Here is a 14,416-nt window from a genome sequence, read left to right on the forward strand (position 1 = left end):
ATTTAAATTTAATTAAAAATACGGTGATCTCAATCGTATTATACCGTACCAACTGTGCAATCCAAACTAAGGCTAAGCAGCTTTGGGCACAAGCAGTTCCCAAGAGAAACAAGATTTAGGACCACATGGGAAATCGGGTTGGCAAGGAACATGGGGATGGCGTCGGGGGATTTAAGGAATAGAACAGGCCTTTTGTTAACAGCACCGACCTGTTTGTTTTCTCCCACTAGACAAGGTACGAGGAAGAAAAGGTTAATTTGCATATTGTGGTTTCCTTGGTTCTTATCACATGTTGGAGTTCCCCGACCCAAAATTATTGAAAATATAATAGAGAATTATTCTAAACTACTTAAATAAATTGAAAATATAATATGATTACTGCTGCAAAATCCTCTTCATATTAAACTTCTAGTTCTTCTGGATGACAATTTTCTGTACATTAAACAGGTTCTAGTAAGTAATTCTAGTCTGCAGGACAAATCCATGAATCAACTGTACCTTCTGCTCTAGAAGAAACGTTCTCCAATCCCTTGTCATGAGGAAAATCTGATGAGGAAGCTGAGCAGTTCAACTTGCAGCCGTTAACTCTTTGTGAATAATTATGATCAGTATTATTACCATAATTCCCATCTATAGGCCTCAAATGATCTTGATTCCCACCGTTCAATCCAATCCCATCTCTCCAGTTGCTATCACTCCTTAGACGTGCCCCGTCTGGTTCATGACTTTGTAAGCCACTGAGGTTTGCATTAACATGACCATGACTCAAGCCCAATTCATCAAAGGAAGGCATGATTGAACTTCCCTGTGACTTCACACTGAAACCAGGCAAATTTAGAGAAGGGTGAAGTGGAGTAGGCTGTAGGAAGGACTGGAATGATAGGACGTGGCCCTGGTTCTGCAAGTTTAACATATTCTGAGGCTGCTTTAGTAGGCCTAAATCACAAGGAAGTTGATAGTTGCTAGAAGTTGGATTGAAAGCATTGGTTGTGGCAGTGATAGAAGTGGGGATGGTGCTATTGCTAGTAGTACTGGTAATATTAGCAGCAACAACTAAAGGATTATTTAACAATGAAGGAGAAGATTTAGATGCAAATGGAGTCGGCTGAACCCTTTTAGCTGAGGGACGTAGAGGGTAGAGAGAACCTACAGGTTCCAAATGACTGGACCGCATACCTGAGCCAGAGCCAAAAAGGTCAAGCCTTCTAGAATATGATGAAACGGAAAATGGTGGTGCAGGGACTCCAGTGAATTCTTGCACCATTGCTCTAAAATTTGTTGTGTCCGTTGTGAGAACAGTAGTGGGTGCTCTCCTTGATGCTCTTGTTCGCTTCCTGGGGTTCTTGACAACACTTGTCTGATCAGATTGTGTTAAAGATCTTACACCATTTTCATGAGATGGTCTGGATTGCATGGATGATGAGCTTGGAAATGAACCTTGATTGAGTCCTTGTGCACCTAAGATAGAGTACTGGCTCGATGATGACGAGCCTGGTAGATTACCTAGGTCCGCGCAGTTGGGTTCAGATCTAAGCCTCCGAGGCCTAACCCCCTCAAGATTTAGCAGTGAATTGTTTGGTTGAGAGTGAGAGAAATGGTTGAGATAATTTGCTGAAGGATCAAAGAAAGTGGATGGGTGATCATGGTGGTGCGAGACAAGTGACGGGTGTGGATTTGATAGGGGAGTACTAAAGTGGCCTGAAGTGTTCAATAAAGCTGGGACTGACTCAGGCTGTGAGTCATACTCTTCATCACCACCACTTGAAGATTGCATACTACTACTGTTACCAGAATCCATGGCAAAAGCTTTGATTATTTCTTTTTTAAAAGTGCAACAATAAATAAAAGTAGAAAACCTGCAAAGTACCGGAGATAGATGGTGATAGTTGCACAGTAGCAAAAACAGAAACGAGGATATAGTCTTAGCTCCAAAAGGCAATTATGAAACCACTACAAAGGAACCCGAGAATTGAATGAAAAGAAGATATATCCTTCTAAACCAGCTTTGAGAAAGTTGCCATATCCTTAAAGCTACCCTTGAGGCCCTGATATCGATCTTCGTTGGAAGCTGCAGTACCTTCTTTCCTCTTGTCTTTCACCCGGAGAAGAAAACTATCTACAAAAAAGGAGGAGAGAATAATATTACAGTTTTTCAAACACGACGAAGAAAGAGGAAATATTTTCTCTTCTTCTTCTTCCTTCTCCTTCCTCACTCTATAAGATCTGAATTAGGGTTTTTGGAGCAGGAAAAGAGAGAAAGGATAGGCTTTTTGCTCTTAAAAAAAGAGAGAAAAGGGCGGTGTCTCTCATCAAACATATGTTTCCACTGAGAAGATCCTCTCTAGAGAGTGCAGGGTGGGGTAGCCATTGGCGTAGAGAAAGAGTAGGCGGTGGCTGGCAACGGGTCAAACTGAGTGAATGAGAAAGAGAAGGTTAGCCTTGATATATGACATGAATGTGAAAGCAAGAAAAGTATTTGAGACTAATTTAAAGTGTACGTAGCAAATACCAGAACAAATAATTATAATAATAAAAGAATTTTAAAAGATAATACTTAAAAAAGGTAATTTGAAAGAGAAAAAAATAGAAAAATGGAGTATATTATAAAGTAGCTTTAGTAATATGAAGAGAACAAAACGTTACCACCACCACCACCACAAGAATCAATATTCTAAATTCTCACTTACGTTCACATTATTAATAGTTTAGAAGCTTTTCTTTTTTTCTTTTTATCAATGATGGTATATCTCTTTAATGAATATTTTTTATTCTTTACAAACTAACTTTAGATTTGAGATTTTAGTCGGTGAGTGAATCAATCACTCAAGTATCTTTTCATATCAAACTGATCAACTAATTAATGGGTATTGGTTTTTTTTTTTTTTCATAGTTATAATTTTTTTTAGGAAAAATATAATAATTAAGTCTAACAATCATATGATTTATTAGTAAAGTATTAAATTTTTAATAAAAATCAAATTTTAAGAATTTAAAATATAAAAAATTATTATTAAAAATTTAAATTTAATTTTCATGAATTTTGAGTATGGAAGATATGGTTGGTTATATAATTCTAAAGGGCAGAGATGCGAGGGGGCAACAATTATAGATGGAATTGTCTATGAATTTTTATAAGTGTATTTATGGAGTAGTAGTATTATAATTGCATACCAGCAAACCTCAGCCTTTGACCAAGTCAGAATTCAGAAACAAAATCCAAGCCATGTAATTGAGCAACATCAAAGAACCTTTAGCCATTTTCATCATCTGAGATTGGCATTGAGAGCAAATTAATGTTCTTTTAATTATTTACCTATCACTTGGTTTTTTTTTTCTTCTAATTCTGTTGTATTTTTAGAATGCCAAAATTTGAGTTTAGAAATTATCTAAACTTGTTATTTATTTAATGGCCTGCATAGCTTTGGGGTGTTAATCCAAAGTAATGGTGCTTATCTTATTTTACTTATATTTCTTAGAAATGGGTATTGGCCTGCCGTACCCAACCAAATCCCATTCTATTAAAGGATCCAAATTGAAAGTCTCTCAAGTCTTTTATGGCTACATGGAAAATATTGAAATTTGGGTGTCCGTCGTTGGTACCTATATGATTTGCTGCCTTTCTTTCACATCCATCTTTCTTTCTTGTCACAGCCTTGTACAAACTCATGTGACTATTGGGCCTTTGTTCATCGTCTGCCTAAATATTCTCATCAATTCTACCACTTATCTTTGCCTTTTTTTTTTTTACATCAAAAGAGCATAATTCTAATACAAGTAAGATAAAAAGAAGATATCTGATTTGAAATCATAATTTTGATATTCCTTTAAATACTTTTAATTATTAAACTAAATGTTTGGGGATTTTGTTAAGCCTTTTATAACTTGTTGAAAAGAATGAAGATCAATCCACCTAGAGATATAAATTTTGAACATGTTAGAATCCTTAACCAGAATTTTCTTCTTTTTTTTTTTTTCCTTCTTTTAACATGTTTAATTGCTTTAGTTTTGATTATTGTATATGGGTTTTTTTTGTTAGGTGATAAACAGTCGTAATCAAGTAAAACAAAGTGTCTCAAGAGTCAAACGAAGAAAAAGAAATGAGTAGTTTTTGAAATATTGAATATAGCGATAGATGGTGATAGACAGTGCAACAAGGTTGAATAGTGAAAAAAAAAGTTGTAAAAGAAACCTAGAAGAAAGGGTTGCAAAGAGAAATTGAGAGAAAATTGATTGAATTTCTCAAAATCCAAAAGTTCCTTTAAATGAGTTATGAAAACTATTATTTATAAATTTTAAAAATATGAATTACATATCTTGCATATTGAATGTGAATAGTAATAAAATTGACAATTATAAAAAAGTATTAATATAGTATTTAATAAGAGTTTAATTTTTGGTAATAGCGAATAATGAACATAGAAATTTATCGTGATTATATTTGGTGCATAAAATGATAGATAGAATATGATGATTTATCCTATATCATGTGGTTTGTATTTAAAAAAATAGAGAAGATTATAAGGAAAATTAATTATTCTCTTAACATAGGATAATTCAATCCTCTCAAAATTGAGAGGATTATTTTTAATCAGTAAATTAAATTTACATATTTTATTATATCCTTAAAAATTATATCAATAATTTAAATTATATAAATTTTGAAGAATGATAACTTTGACCAATAAATAAAGTTATCCAATTTTAATCTTTGCACACATCAAATATAAGATAGGATACTATTATTTAATAATCCTATTTATAATATCATTTTATTCTATCTTATCATAATTTTGTACATCAAATACATCTTGTATGTTGTAAAAAAAGAAAAAACAAACACTCATAGCTGAGGGAAAGATTAAGAGAGATCTCTTAACTATTTTCATTTTGATCCATCAAGTCAAACTCTCCAAATTATCTCAATAATGAAATTTAATCAAATCCTATCATATTTCAAGGTTATTTTCACCTTTTTTTTTTTTTTCCAATGAAGTATATTTTGTAAAATAATTTTTAGTGAAGCAACTTTCAATAAAATAACTTTCAGTAAAGATGTTGATATTGTTCTTTGAAAAAGTTGTTTTGTGAAAATGTTATTTCATAACTAGCTGTTTTAAGAATAACTGTTATGCGAACAGTTATTCTGTGAAAAAGTTATTTCGTGAATAGTTATTTTATAAATAGTTATTTCTTACAAAAAATTATTTTATGAAGAGTTATTCCATAAACAATTATTTTGTAAAAATACTATTCCATAAATAGTTGTTCGATGAAATAATCTTGTTATTTATTTTGAATTATTTTTATTATGTAATTGGTAATGTGATTCTTATAAAATAATTTTAGGAAAACATAAAAGAGATAAAAATATCTACAATTACCAAAAAGAAGATAATTTAGGTTATATTAATGGTTGAAATCTTGATCTTAGGGTGGCATCTTTCTACCTCCGGCCCACGCAATTCACAAAGTATATTGCAAACAAGTTTGCTCCCCATTTTCGAAAATTTTTTGCTCACATAAGCCACAAGAATATTTTCATTTTGATCCAAAATTTCACTCACTTTATTTATTCATATAATTATTTTTTTAAAAAAGAATATTTAATAAAATTAGAATTTAAATTTCAATATTTATAATTTTTTTGCAACATCTTATATACCAAAAAGTATTCTCATTTCCCACCACCAAGAACCAAACAACATGTACGTGTGAGAGTTCTCTTGAGCTAGCGCTGCATGCCAGGCAGCCATAGCTTATTCAAGGATGTTGATTGCTACTATTCATTACAGGGGTTTTGGTTTTTAGTGGTTTTTTTTTAAAGTTTAGTGACGTTTATAAACGTCACTAAAAGATTTACGGCATTTGTGAAAAACGCTAATCAAAGTATCGGCTATACACATGTTGTAAAAAATAGCATCGTTTTTTATAAAACGCCACTACATTAGCTATGTTTGTATATGAAAAAATATCGTTATATTAGCGACGTTTGTATCTTTGACATGCCGCTAATTTAGTAGTATTTTTATCAGAAAAATATCATTACTTTGGTGACATTTGTATCAGAGAAATATCGTTAATTTAGCGTGGCTTTTAGCAAAAGCACTGCTACCTTTAGTGGCGTTTTATGGTACAAACACCACTAAATTATTCATTTAACAACATTCTTGAGCACAAACACCGCGAAATTAAAAATTATATTTTTTTAAATAAAAAATTTCTATTAATATTTATTATTTTCATAAACAAGCTTAAATTTAGATACTGAAATTAATATAAACTTAATTCACGTTCAAATATGCATCTAATTAACACAAAATTTAATAACTAGTATAATAACATTCAAAATTTTTTAATACATTAACAAAATAAAAATTAAAATGTATAAAATTAATGACTACATACATTTTGAAGGCTGTCAATTGATGAAAAAATTTTTTCACTTTGGTCATTAGTGTGCTAAAAAACTTACTGAATAATAGTATACAATTTTTTAGACTTCATTGTAAGCTATTTTGATATTAAAAAATATAAATATTTACTAAATATAATACCTGAATTGGAGGATCACCGAGATCAGTTTCTAAAAATTATTGTTGCATAAAATTCATAAAATGATCGAATCGATCATGCAACTACTAAAATTTTACACGCTTTTGCTCCATTCTAGCATGTTTTTCCTCAATTTTGGCATGCTTTTATTCTCTTTCTACTTCAATTTGCAGGAAATGTTGTTGTATAGTTTGCAACTCCTCTATCAATATCGAATGTCTCACGAAGATTGACTTGCTGAGAATGTAAATTATTGAGAGTTCATCTATAGTAGGTAGATGGTGTTGGACCCAATCCAAGGCCTCGGACCTGTCCATGCTTTTTTTTTTAGCAATTTTTATGAATATCTAATTTTTTAATTCTTGCATGTTAAGAGAACCATCTGATGCTACTTCAATCTTAGCAGCCATTTTTTCTTTCGTTTTCTCTTGTAAAATAGTCATTTACAACTATCAAGTTTAATGATTAATTAATAATATGTTAAAAAGAGTAATTATTTACTTTCTGTTAAAATAGATATTACAAATTATCACAATTTTTTGTGTTTTGACATTCATGTAATATCTATCTTTTTTTTATGTGTGATAAGTGAAAAAGTTTCATACGTCCAATTTGACCACCCATCTCAATCTCCTATACAAAAACATATGTTATTTAATATGATACATATCAACTGTAGCTTATTCATGTATATCATGCTTGTCAATCAAGTTCAATAATTTTGAATAATGTTAATATCATGTATTATATTTTGGCCCCTTTACAACACAATAGTTTTAAACAGACGCAAACGTACATAAAAGTATTTTGGCCTTTCACACATTTAGATCATGGCAACTAAATTCAATTATTAGACAAGTTTAATATCATGGATTAAAGCCATTTAAACTGTTGAAAGCCATCCAAAAGTTTAATTTGCATTTTTGCCTTTTAAAGGCAAAAATAGTCCCAAATAGACATAAATGATAACTTTTTCACCCATATTAATCGTAGAAACCAAGTTCATAACCATCGGACAAGTTTAATATCAAGTATTAAAGCCATCCAAACTGTTTAAAAAGAACAATAATAAAAAATTTGTAATTTTACCTAATTAGACGTAAACAATAACTTTTTCATACATATCATCTGTCTCAACTAAGTTCAAAACTTTTGATAAGTTTAATATTATGTATTGAAACTATTAAAACTATTAAAACAATACAATAAATGTTAATTTGCATATTTAACTTTTAACGGCACAAAAAGTTCATTCATTGGAATAAGTTTAAAATCATAAACTTACTATTTCTTTTTGCTTTCTTGCAAAACTTTTTGATCCACTTGTGTGGCTATATTTCGATTGCTTTTTGCTACCAATCCTAATATGTTCTTTTTTCTGTCATAAAAAATAATTGGGTATATCGTAAAAATATAAATATTACCCACTTAAAGTAGAAAACATTTTCATTATTTTATTCTACTATACAAAGTTATAAATTAGTACCTCTCCTTTTCTTGAGAACCAAAATCTAACTAATTATTTATATTGTCACCTAATCATATTACGAGGTAGATTTTTCATCGTCACCTCTACAGTTGTATTTCTATCGAAATACTTATTCTTCAAATTATGCTTATAATCTTTCCATTTATTTTCCAATGACTTAAGCACAAATGAAGTTGATACTTAAAGTACAAATCTTGACTGTAATAATACAAAAATAAAAAGTTTTAATAAATAAACCAAATTTAAAATAATTAATTTTTTTATATGTAATTAATTATACTAATACCTCAATAAAGTTTAAAGCATTGGCCTTTACTTTTGCTGGAACTTTATGCCATGTTTCATAATAAATAGGCAATTTCATTCCATTAAGGGCAATCATACCTAGAAAGCCAGCCAATAGTTGAGTCTCTTCACCAATTGGTTGTCTATAAGAGTTTGCAGACACTACAATACGTTTATTCAGAGGTAGTGCAAACAATTCCTTCAAAGTTTTCTGACCTCTGGTCCTTTGTTGACCATTGTTATCAACTATAAAAATTAAAAATTAATTTGTAAATGGTAATACTTTTATCATTATAAGCGATTTGTAAATATGGGATATATGATACCTGCATTCAAATTTAAAGCATAATCAATGGACATGATACTATCTAAACCTAGACCTCCCGTATTGTCAGATTCAATATCAGTTGAAAGGTTAGAAGTGACTAAGTTGATCTGACAGTACGTTCATTCCCCTCCAAAGGATTTAATCCATCGCTAATATCAATAAGTGCCGCAAACGGTTCTGCACTAATATCTCTTATATGTATTTCTTTCAACTTATTCATTCGTATATAGCTTATCTGCATCATAAAAGTGAATATATAAAAGTTATTAGTTTAGAACATACAATACAATAAATATACAATAACAAATGCGATATTAATTACATACAATCATTTACTATATTATGTCTTAAAAACTCGATTACAAATTATAGATGATCCATCATGGTTCATAAATGTCTTCATTAACATCTTCGCGGACCGACTGAACATTAGTACTGGAGATATTTTCATCCAAATTTTATTCAGTAAAAGGATAACATTTAGTTCCATGTTTAACATTATCTCTTGTATCTAATCTTATATTAAATAAGTCTCTAGATGTGTTTCGAAGAACAACAAATTAACCCAATTCTTTGGGATCTTTAGAATAAAAAACTTGTTTGACTTGATATGAAAAAACAAAAGGTTCATCGATGAGTTATTGTCCAGTGTGAATTAATTGAGAAAAATTTATAAGTATAAATCCATACTGATCTTTCTTAATACCTTTTGTACTATTCATATAAGCCCAATCACACCGAAATAAAACAACATTTCACTTGCCATAATAATCTAACTTAATGATATTATTAATCATACCTTAATAGTTAACATTTCTCTCTAAAAAGTTTGTGTCTCTGGCACTAGCATAGCTAGTAATTGATAAAGTAACAATAACTCTTGAATTTTGTGTACTGCTAAATCTCTCACGGGATTTAGTGTGAAATCTAAATCCATTGATGATGAAACCTTTGTATCGTTTCACAATCTTGTTCGGACCTTGTGAAAGATACTTCACCTTTTTACTAACAAGCCTTCCACTTCAAATCTATAAAAGTGAAATAAATAAATATATTATTAATGTTAATTATACCGTAACCATTCTATGTATATTTGTCATAAAAGGAAGTATGGCATTACTTACAATTGCCCCTAACCATTTATGAAAGTTTTCGACGAACAACTTATCAAGCTCTCAAAGATTTGATCGCGATAATGAGCAAGACCTCTCAAATTATTTCTATACTCACTACAAAGCATCATGATAAAGTGTTAATAATAAAAAATAGAATAAATTATGCTTAATGTATTGAAAAATTTTCTTGCTAAAAAACTTACGTGCTAAACGATTCAATAGCGTTATGATGAAAAAGAATATATCGATGTGCTTGTGCCCAAAATTTATCATCTAACTCTATCATTTTAGCTTTACCTATTAGTGGTCCAAAACTTTGATAAAGATACCTGTAGGTAGAGTCATGTTGCTACATACCGACATTGCTCAATGGTCTATTAAATCTCATTTCAACATCTTTCAAATAACGAGAACAAAATTTCATACACTATTTTATTAAATATCCTTCAATAATAGAACATTTCGAATAGCATTTGTTATGATAATAAGACTTTAACCTCTCCAAAAACTTATCGCATAAAATATTAGTCATATATTTTTTTAACTAAAGTGGCATGATCATCAATAAAAACCTAATCAACCCATTAAACAATAATACCTTTCGATAGGATATATCTATCGATAATAAATCAGCCTATTGACTTTTGCTTTATATAGAAGGTAGATAACCAAATGCATCAAAATAGTTAAAAAGTTTGAAGGAAAAATCTTCTCTAAATGGCATAAAGTAATCGTGACTCGATCTTTAAAGTTTGTCAAGCTCTTTCACATTCATACATTTCCCATATAGAGATTTAAATATGTTTCTCAATTTAATTACCACAGAAGTGACTTACTTTGACATTGATGAAAGTAAAGCAATTGAAAGTAAGTCTTGCATCAAAATGTGATAATCATGTGACTTCAATGAAGAAAGTTTTCACTCCTCCAGATTCACACATCTCGATATATTTGACGCATAGCCATCCGAAACTTTGACATTTTTTAAAACTTTGCAAAAACATATCTTTTTCAGATTTAGAAATCTCAAAACAAGCAGCAGACAATCGATATTTACTATTAGGAAGCAACTTCGGATGAAGGTCAGGGTGAATCCCTATATCAACTAGTCAAGTCAACTCTTTAAGTCATTATTTGATCTTCTATTCACATTAAGAATTGTCCCAATAAAATTTTTGCAAACATTCTTCTTTATGTTCATCAAATCAAGGTTATGCAGTAATAAATTGTATTCCCAATAAGGTAACTAAAAAAAGATACTTTTTTTTTCACAACTCAAAATCATTAGGGTCATCTTCTTCTTTATCATCATCCTTTTCATCACTTTGAACATCAAGATCACCAACATTAATATCAGTATCACTAACTTGTGTAATATAAGGTCAGACACCTTCAAAGATGTCTCTCACTCTTTTCCTTGATGGATGCATTTTTTTATGAGTAAAATTGATATCTTTTAACTTTGATAAAATATTAGACCTACTAATAGGTAAAGAAGATCTCATCAACTTTTCATTTTTATTAAAGAGATATTTTTAGAATCTAAATCCATGATTATCATCTAACCATCGACGATGTCCCATATAATAGAACTTTCTACCATTAGGTAACCACTTCTAACATGTCTGTGCAGCACAACATAGACAACCATAACGACCTTTTGTACTCCAATCAGATAACTTCGTATAAGTAAAAAAATTATTGATAATCCATAATAAAGTAACACGTATATCAAAGTTTTTTTTTGATGCATTATAGGTCTAAACTCATTTTCATAATTACTTTAACTCTTTAATAAGAGGTTGTAAGTAGATGTCTATATCATTATCTGAACTTTTTTTCCTAAGAATTATCATAGATAATATAAATGATTATTGCTTCATAGCAATCTATAGTGACAAATAGTAAGGAATCAATACAATTGGCCAAGTACTATAAAAAACACTCATCATTTTAAACGGGTTGAATCCATCAGATGCTAGTCAAAGCATAACATTTCAAATATCATATGCAAAGTTCAAAAACTAATAATGAAATGATTTTTATGCCAAAGAATCTGTAAGATACCTCAATGATCGATTATTTATCCGCTTCTCATGATGCTACCTCATTGAATCTGTAGTTTTAGAAAACATAAAGAGTCGTTGAAATCTTAGTATTAATGAAAAATAGCGTAAAATCTTAATAGGCCTCTTTTTGACGCTGACCTAATCACCATCCTCATTCAACCTTTCATTGGGGTTTTTATTAAGAAATACCACACACATGATAAGATTCTTGATTTTTTCTATCACCTTAATACAACATGCAATCATTGGGACAACTATGAATTTTTTCATATCTGAGACCTAAATCTTTGATCATCTTCTTTAATTCCTTACAAGATTAAAGGATTTTTGTAAAAAAAAATATTTTTTTCATAAACTTTAATAATAAAGTCAGAGAGTTTTTTATCCATCTACATAAGCATTTCAAGTGAAAAAGATGAACACATAAAAGATAACCTTGAATGTTTCGAGCCCTCATAAAGTTCTTCATTCATATCTTCAAGCAACCTATAAAACTTTGATGCTTTTTTTGTAGGTTGTTGGTTACCTACATCTATCCTAGGTTCACTAAATTCATTCATTTCAACATTAGACTGATTAAATCCACCATTTTAGGAAAAAAGATTATAAAAATGTTAGTTATAAATGTTAAAAATATCTCACAACATGCCTTCAATGTCATCTACTATAAAAGGATTATGTTGGTATTTGAGAGCCTTTGAAGTTGAAGGAACTCTAGTGGAAGACCTTGACGGTATAGACTCTCCATGAAAATATCAATTAACATATCCTAAGAGAAATTCAATACAAATTAAATGTTCAAAAATAACTTCATGCATTTGCCAATCTATATTACCACACTTCACACATAGGCATAATATCATATCATCTTCACTTGTATTTTCAAATGCAAAATTAAGAAAATTTTCCACTCTATCTCTGTATTCTTGACTTAATCTTGATTTTTACATCCAACTCTTATCCATTTAGTACTTGCTACATTATCAGACTAAATGTATATAAATAATTTATATGAAAATGAACATGTCAAATACTTAAGTTTACTATGTTTTAAAGAAAAGATAATAACAAGACTAATATTTATAAAAAATGAAAACTCCTTATTGTGAAGTATTTTATCAGGTACCTGATATTATGAATGTTAAAATTTGTTGGTAACATAAATAGTCCCATAGTACCAAAGAGTTTTTGTAGTTGGAGTTGAAATAAGGTAAAACAGGCACAGAGAAAACCCAAAAAAAAGAAAAAAAATGAAAGAGAAAGGGATCTAGATGATGGGTTATAAATGGGTATTTGAGAAAGGTGGGTTTTGAAAAAAATTGTTTAAACTAAAATGACAATCTCCAATTGCAAAAGCTGAAAGAATAGTCGAATTAAGTAAAAATATTGGTAAATAACTAATGAATAGTCAAAATAGGGTTCTAAAAGACAATGCTTGAATAGTAAAAGCTGAAGAAAAAAGAAAAGTAAATTGTAATTTATCTAAAAAAATAGTAAAATAATGAAGATGAAGCTTTAAGTTGGTGATTGGATGCACTAAGTTTGGGGATAATTTTATTGGACAGGATTATTGAAGGTGTTTACTAAGAAAAATGCCTTCAATAATTTCTTCATAAATATTTTTTGAATATATTATAGGCGCCATCAACAGAGTCGTAGTAGAAGAGTTTTGGATTATTAAAGGCGTTTACGCCCTAAAAATGCCTTCAAAAATTTCATATAATTTTTATGGTGTATTTATTGAAGGTATTTTTTGCATAATACGCGTTCAATAATTCTTTCTTTTTTATCTGTAAATATCAATGAAGGTGATTTTCTACTAAAAATACCTTTAATAATTTTACAGTTTTAAAATTTTAAGGGATAAATAAAGGCATTTATTCCAAAAAAATACCTTGAGTAATTCATTTTTTTTATTGAAAGAATTTATTGAAGGCGTCTTCTAATGAAAAATGCATTCAATGTTCCACTTCTAATTTTAGGACAGTTAGTGAAGGCATTTCTTGAGAACAAATGCCTTCAATAATTTTCTCTTAAAATTTTTAAGATTAATAAAAGCGTTTTTCACTGAAAAACGCCTTTAATATTTTACAACTCAAATTTTGAAATGGTTAGTGAAGACATTTATTTTAGAAAAATACCTTCATTAATTCCTTCAAATTTATGTGCACAATTATTAAAGGTGTCTTTTGAGATCAAATGCCTTCAATAATTTTTTTTTTTAATTTTGAGATTATTAAAGGTGTCTTCTAGTGAAAAACGCCTTCAATATTCTACAACTCAAATTTTGATACGGTTAATGAAGGCAATTATTCTAGAAAAATACATTCACTAATTCCTTCAAATTTACATGCACAATTATTAAAGGCATATTTTGAGATCAAATGCCTTCAATAAATTTTTTTTTTTTTAAATTTGAGATTATTAAAAGTGTTTTCCAATAAAAAAATACATTTAATATTCCACAACTCAAATTTTGAGATGGTTTGTGAAGGCGTTTATTCTAGAAAAATACATTCACTAATTCTTTCAAATTTATGTGCATAATTATTGAAGGCGTCTTTTGATATCAAACGCC

The 14,416-nt window shown here is 29.6% G+C and overlaps 1 protein-coding gene across 1 annotated transcript; it reads right to left on the bottom strand.

The window, feature by feature from the left end:
* Positions 1-354: 354 nt before the first annotated feature.
* On the bottom strand, positions 355-2,423 carry LOC111314950 (uncharacterized). The gene has a single exon (XM_022916568.2). It carries the CDS (start codon positions 1,796-1,798, stop codon positions 464-466), a length of 1,335 nt encoding a protein of 444 aa, XP_022772303.1. The 5' UTR covers positions 1,799-2,423; the 3' UTR covers positions 355-463.
* Positions 2,424-14,416: the final 11,993 nt, after the last annotated feature.

This window comes from Durio zibethinus, chromosome 20, assembly GCF_047325235.1.
Source record: "Durio zibethinus cultivar Kanyao isolate XHJ-2024 chromosome 20, ASM4732523v1, whole genome shotgun sequence".
Lineage (NCBI taxonomy): Eukaryota > Viridiplantae > Streptophyta > Magnoliopsida > Malvales > Malvaceae > Durio > Durio zibethinus.

Coding starts and splice junctions, on each gene's coding strand:
- LOC111314950 (XM_022916568.2), bottom strand. CDS start 1,798: ATGGATTCTGGTAACAGTAGTAGTATGCAATCTTCAAGTGGTGGTGAT.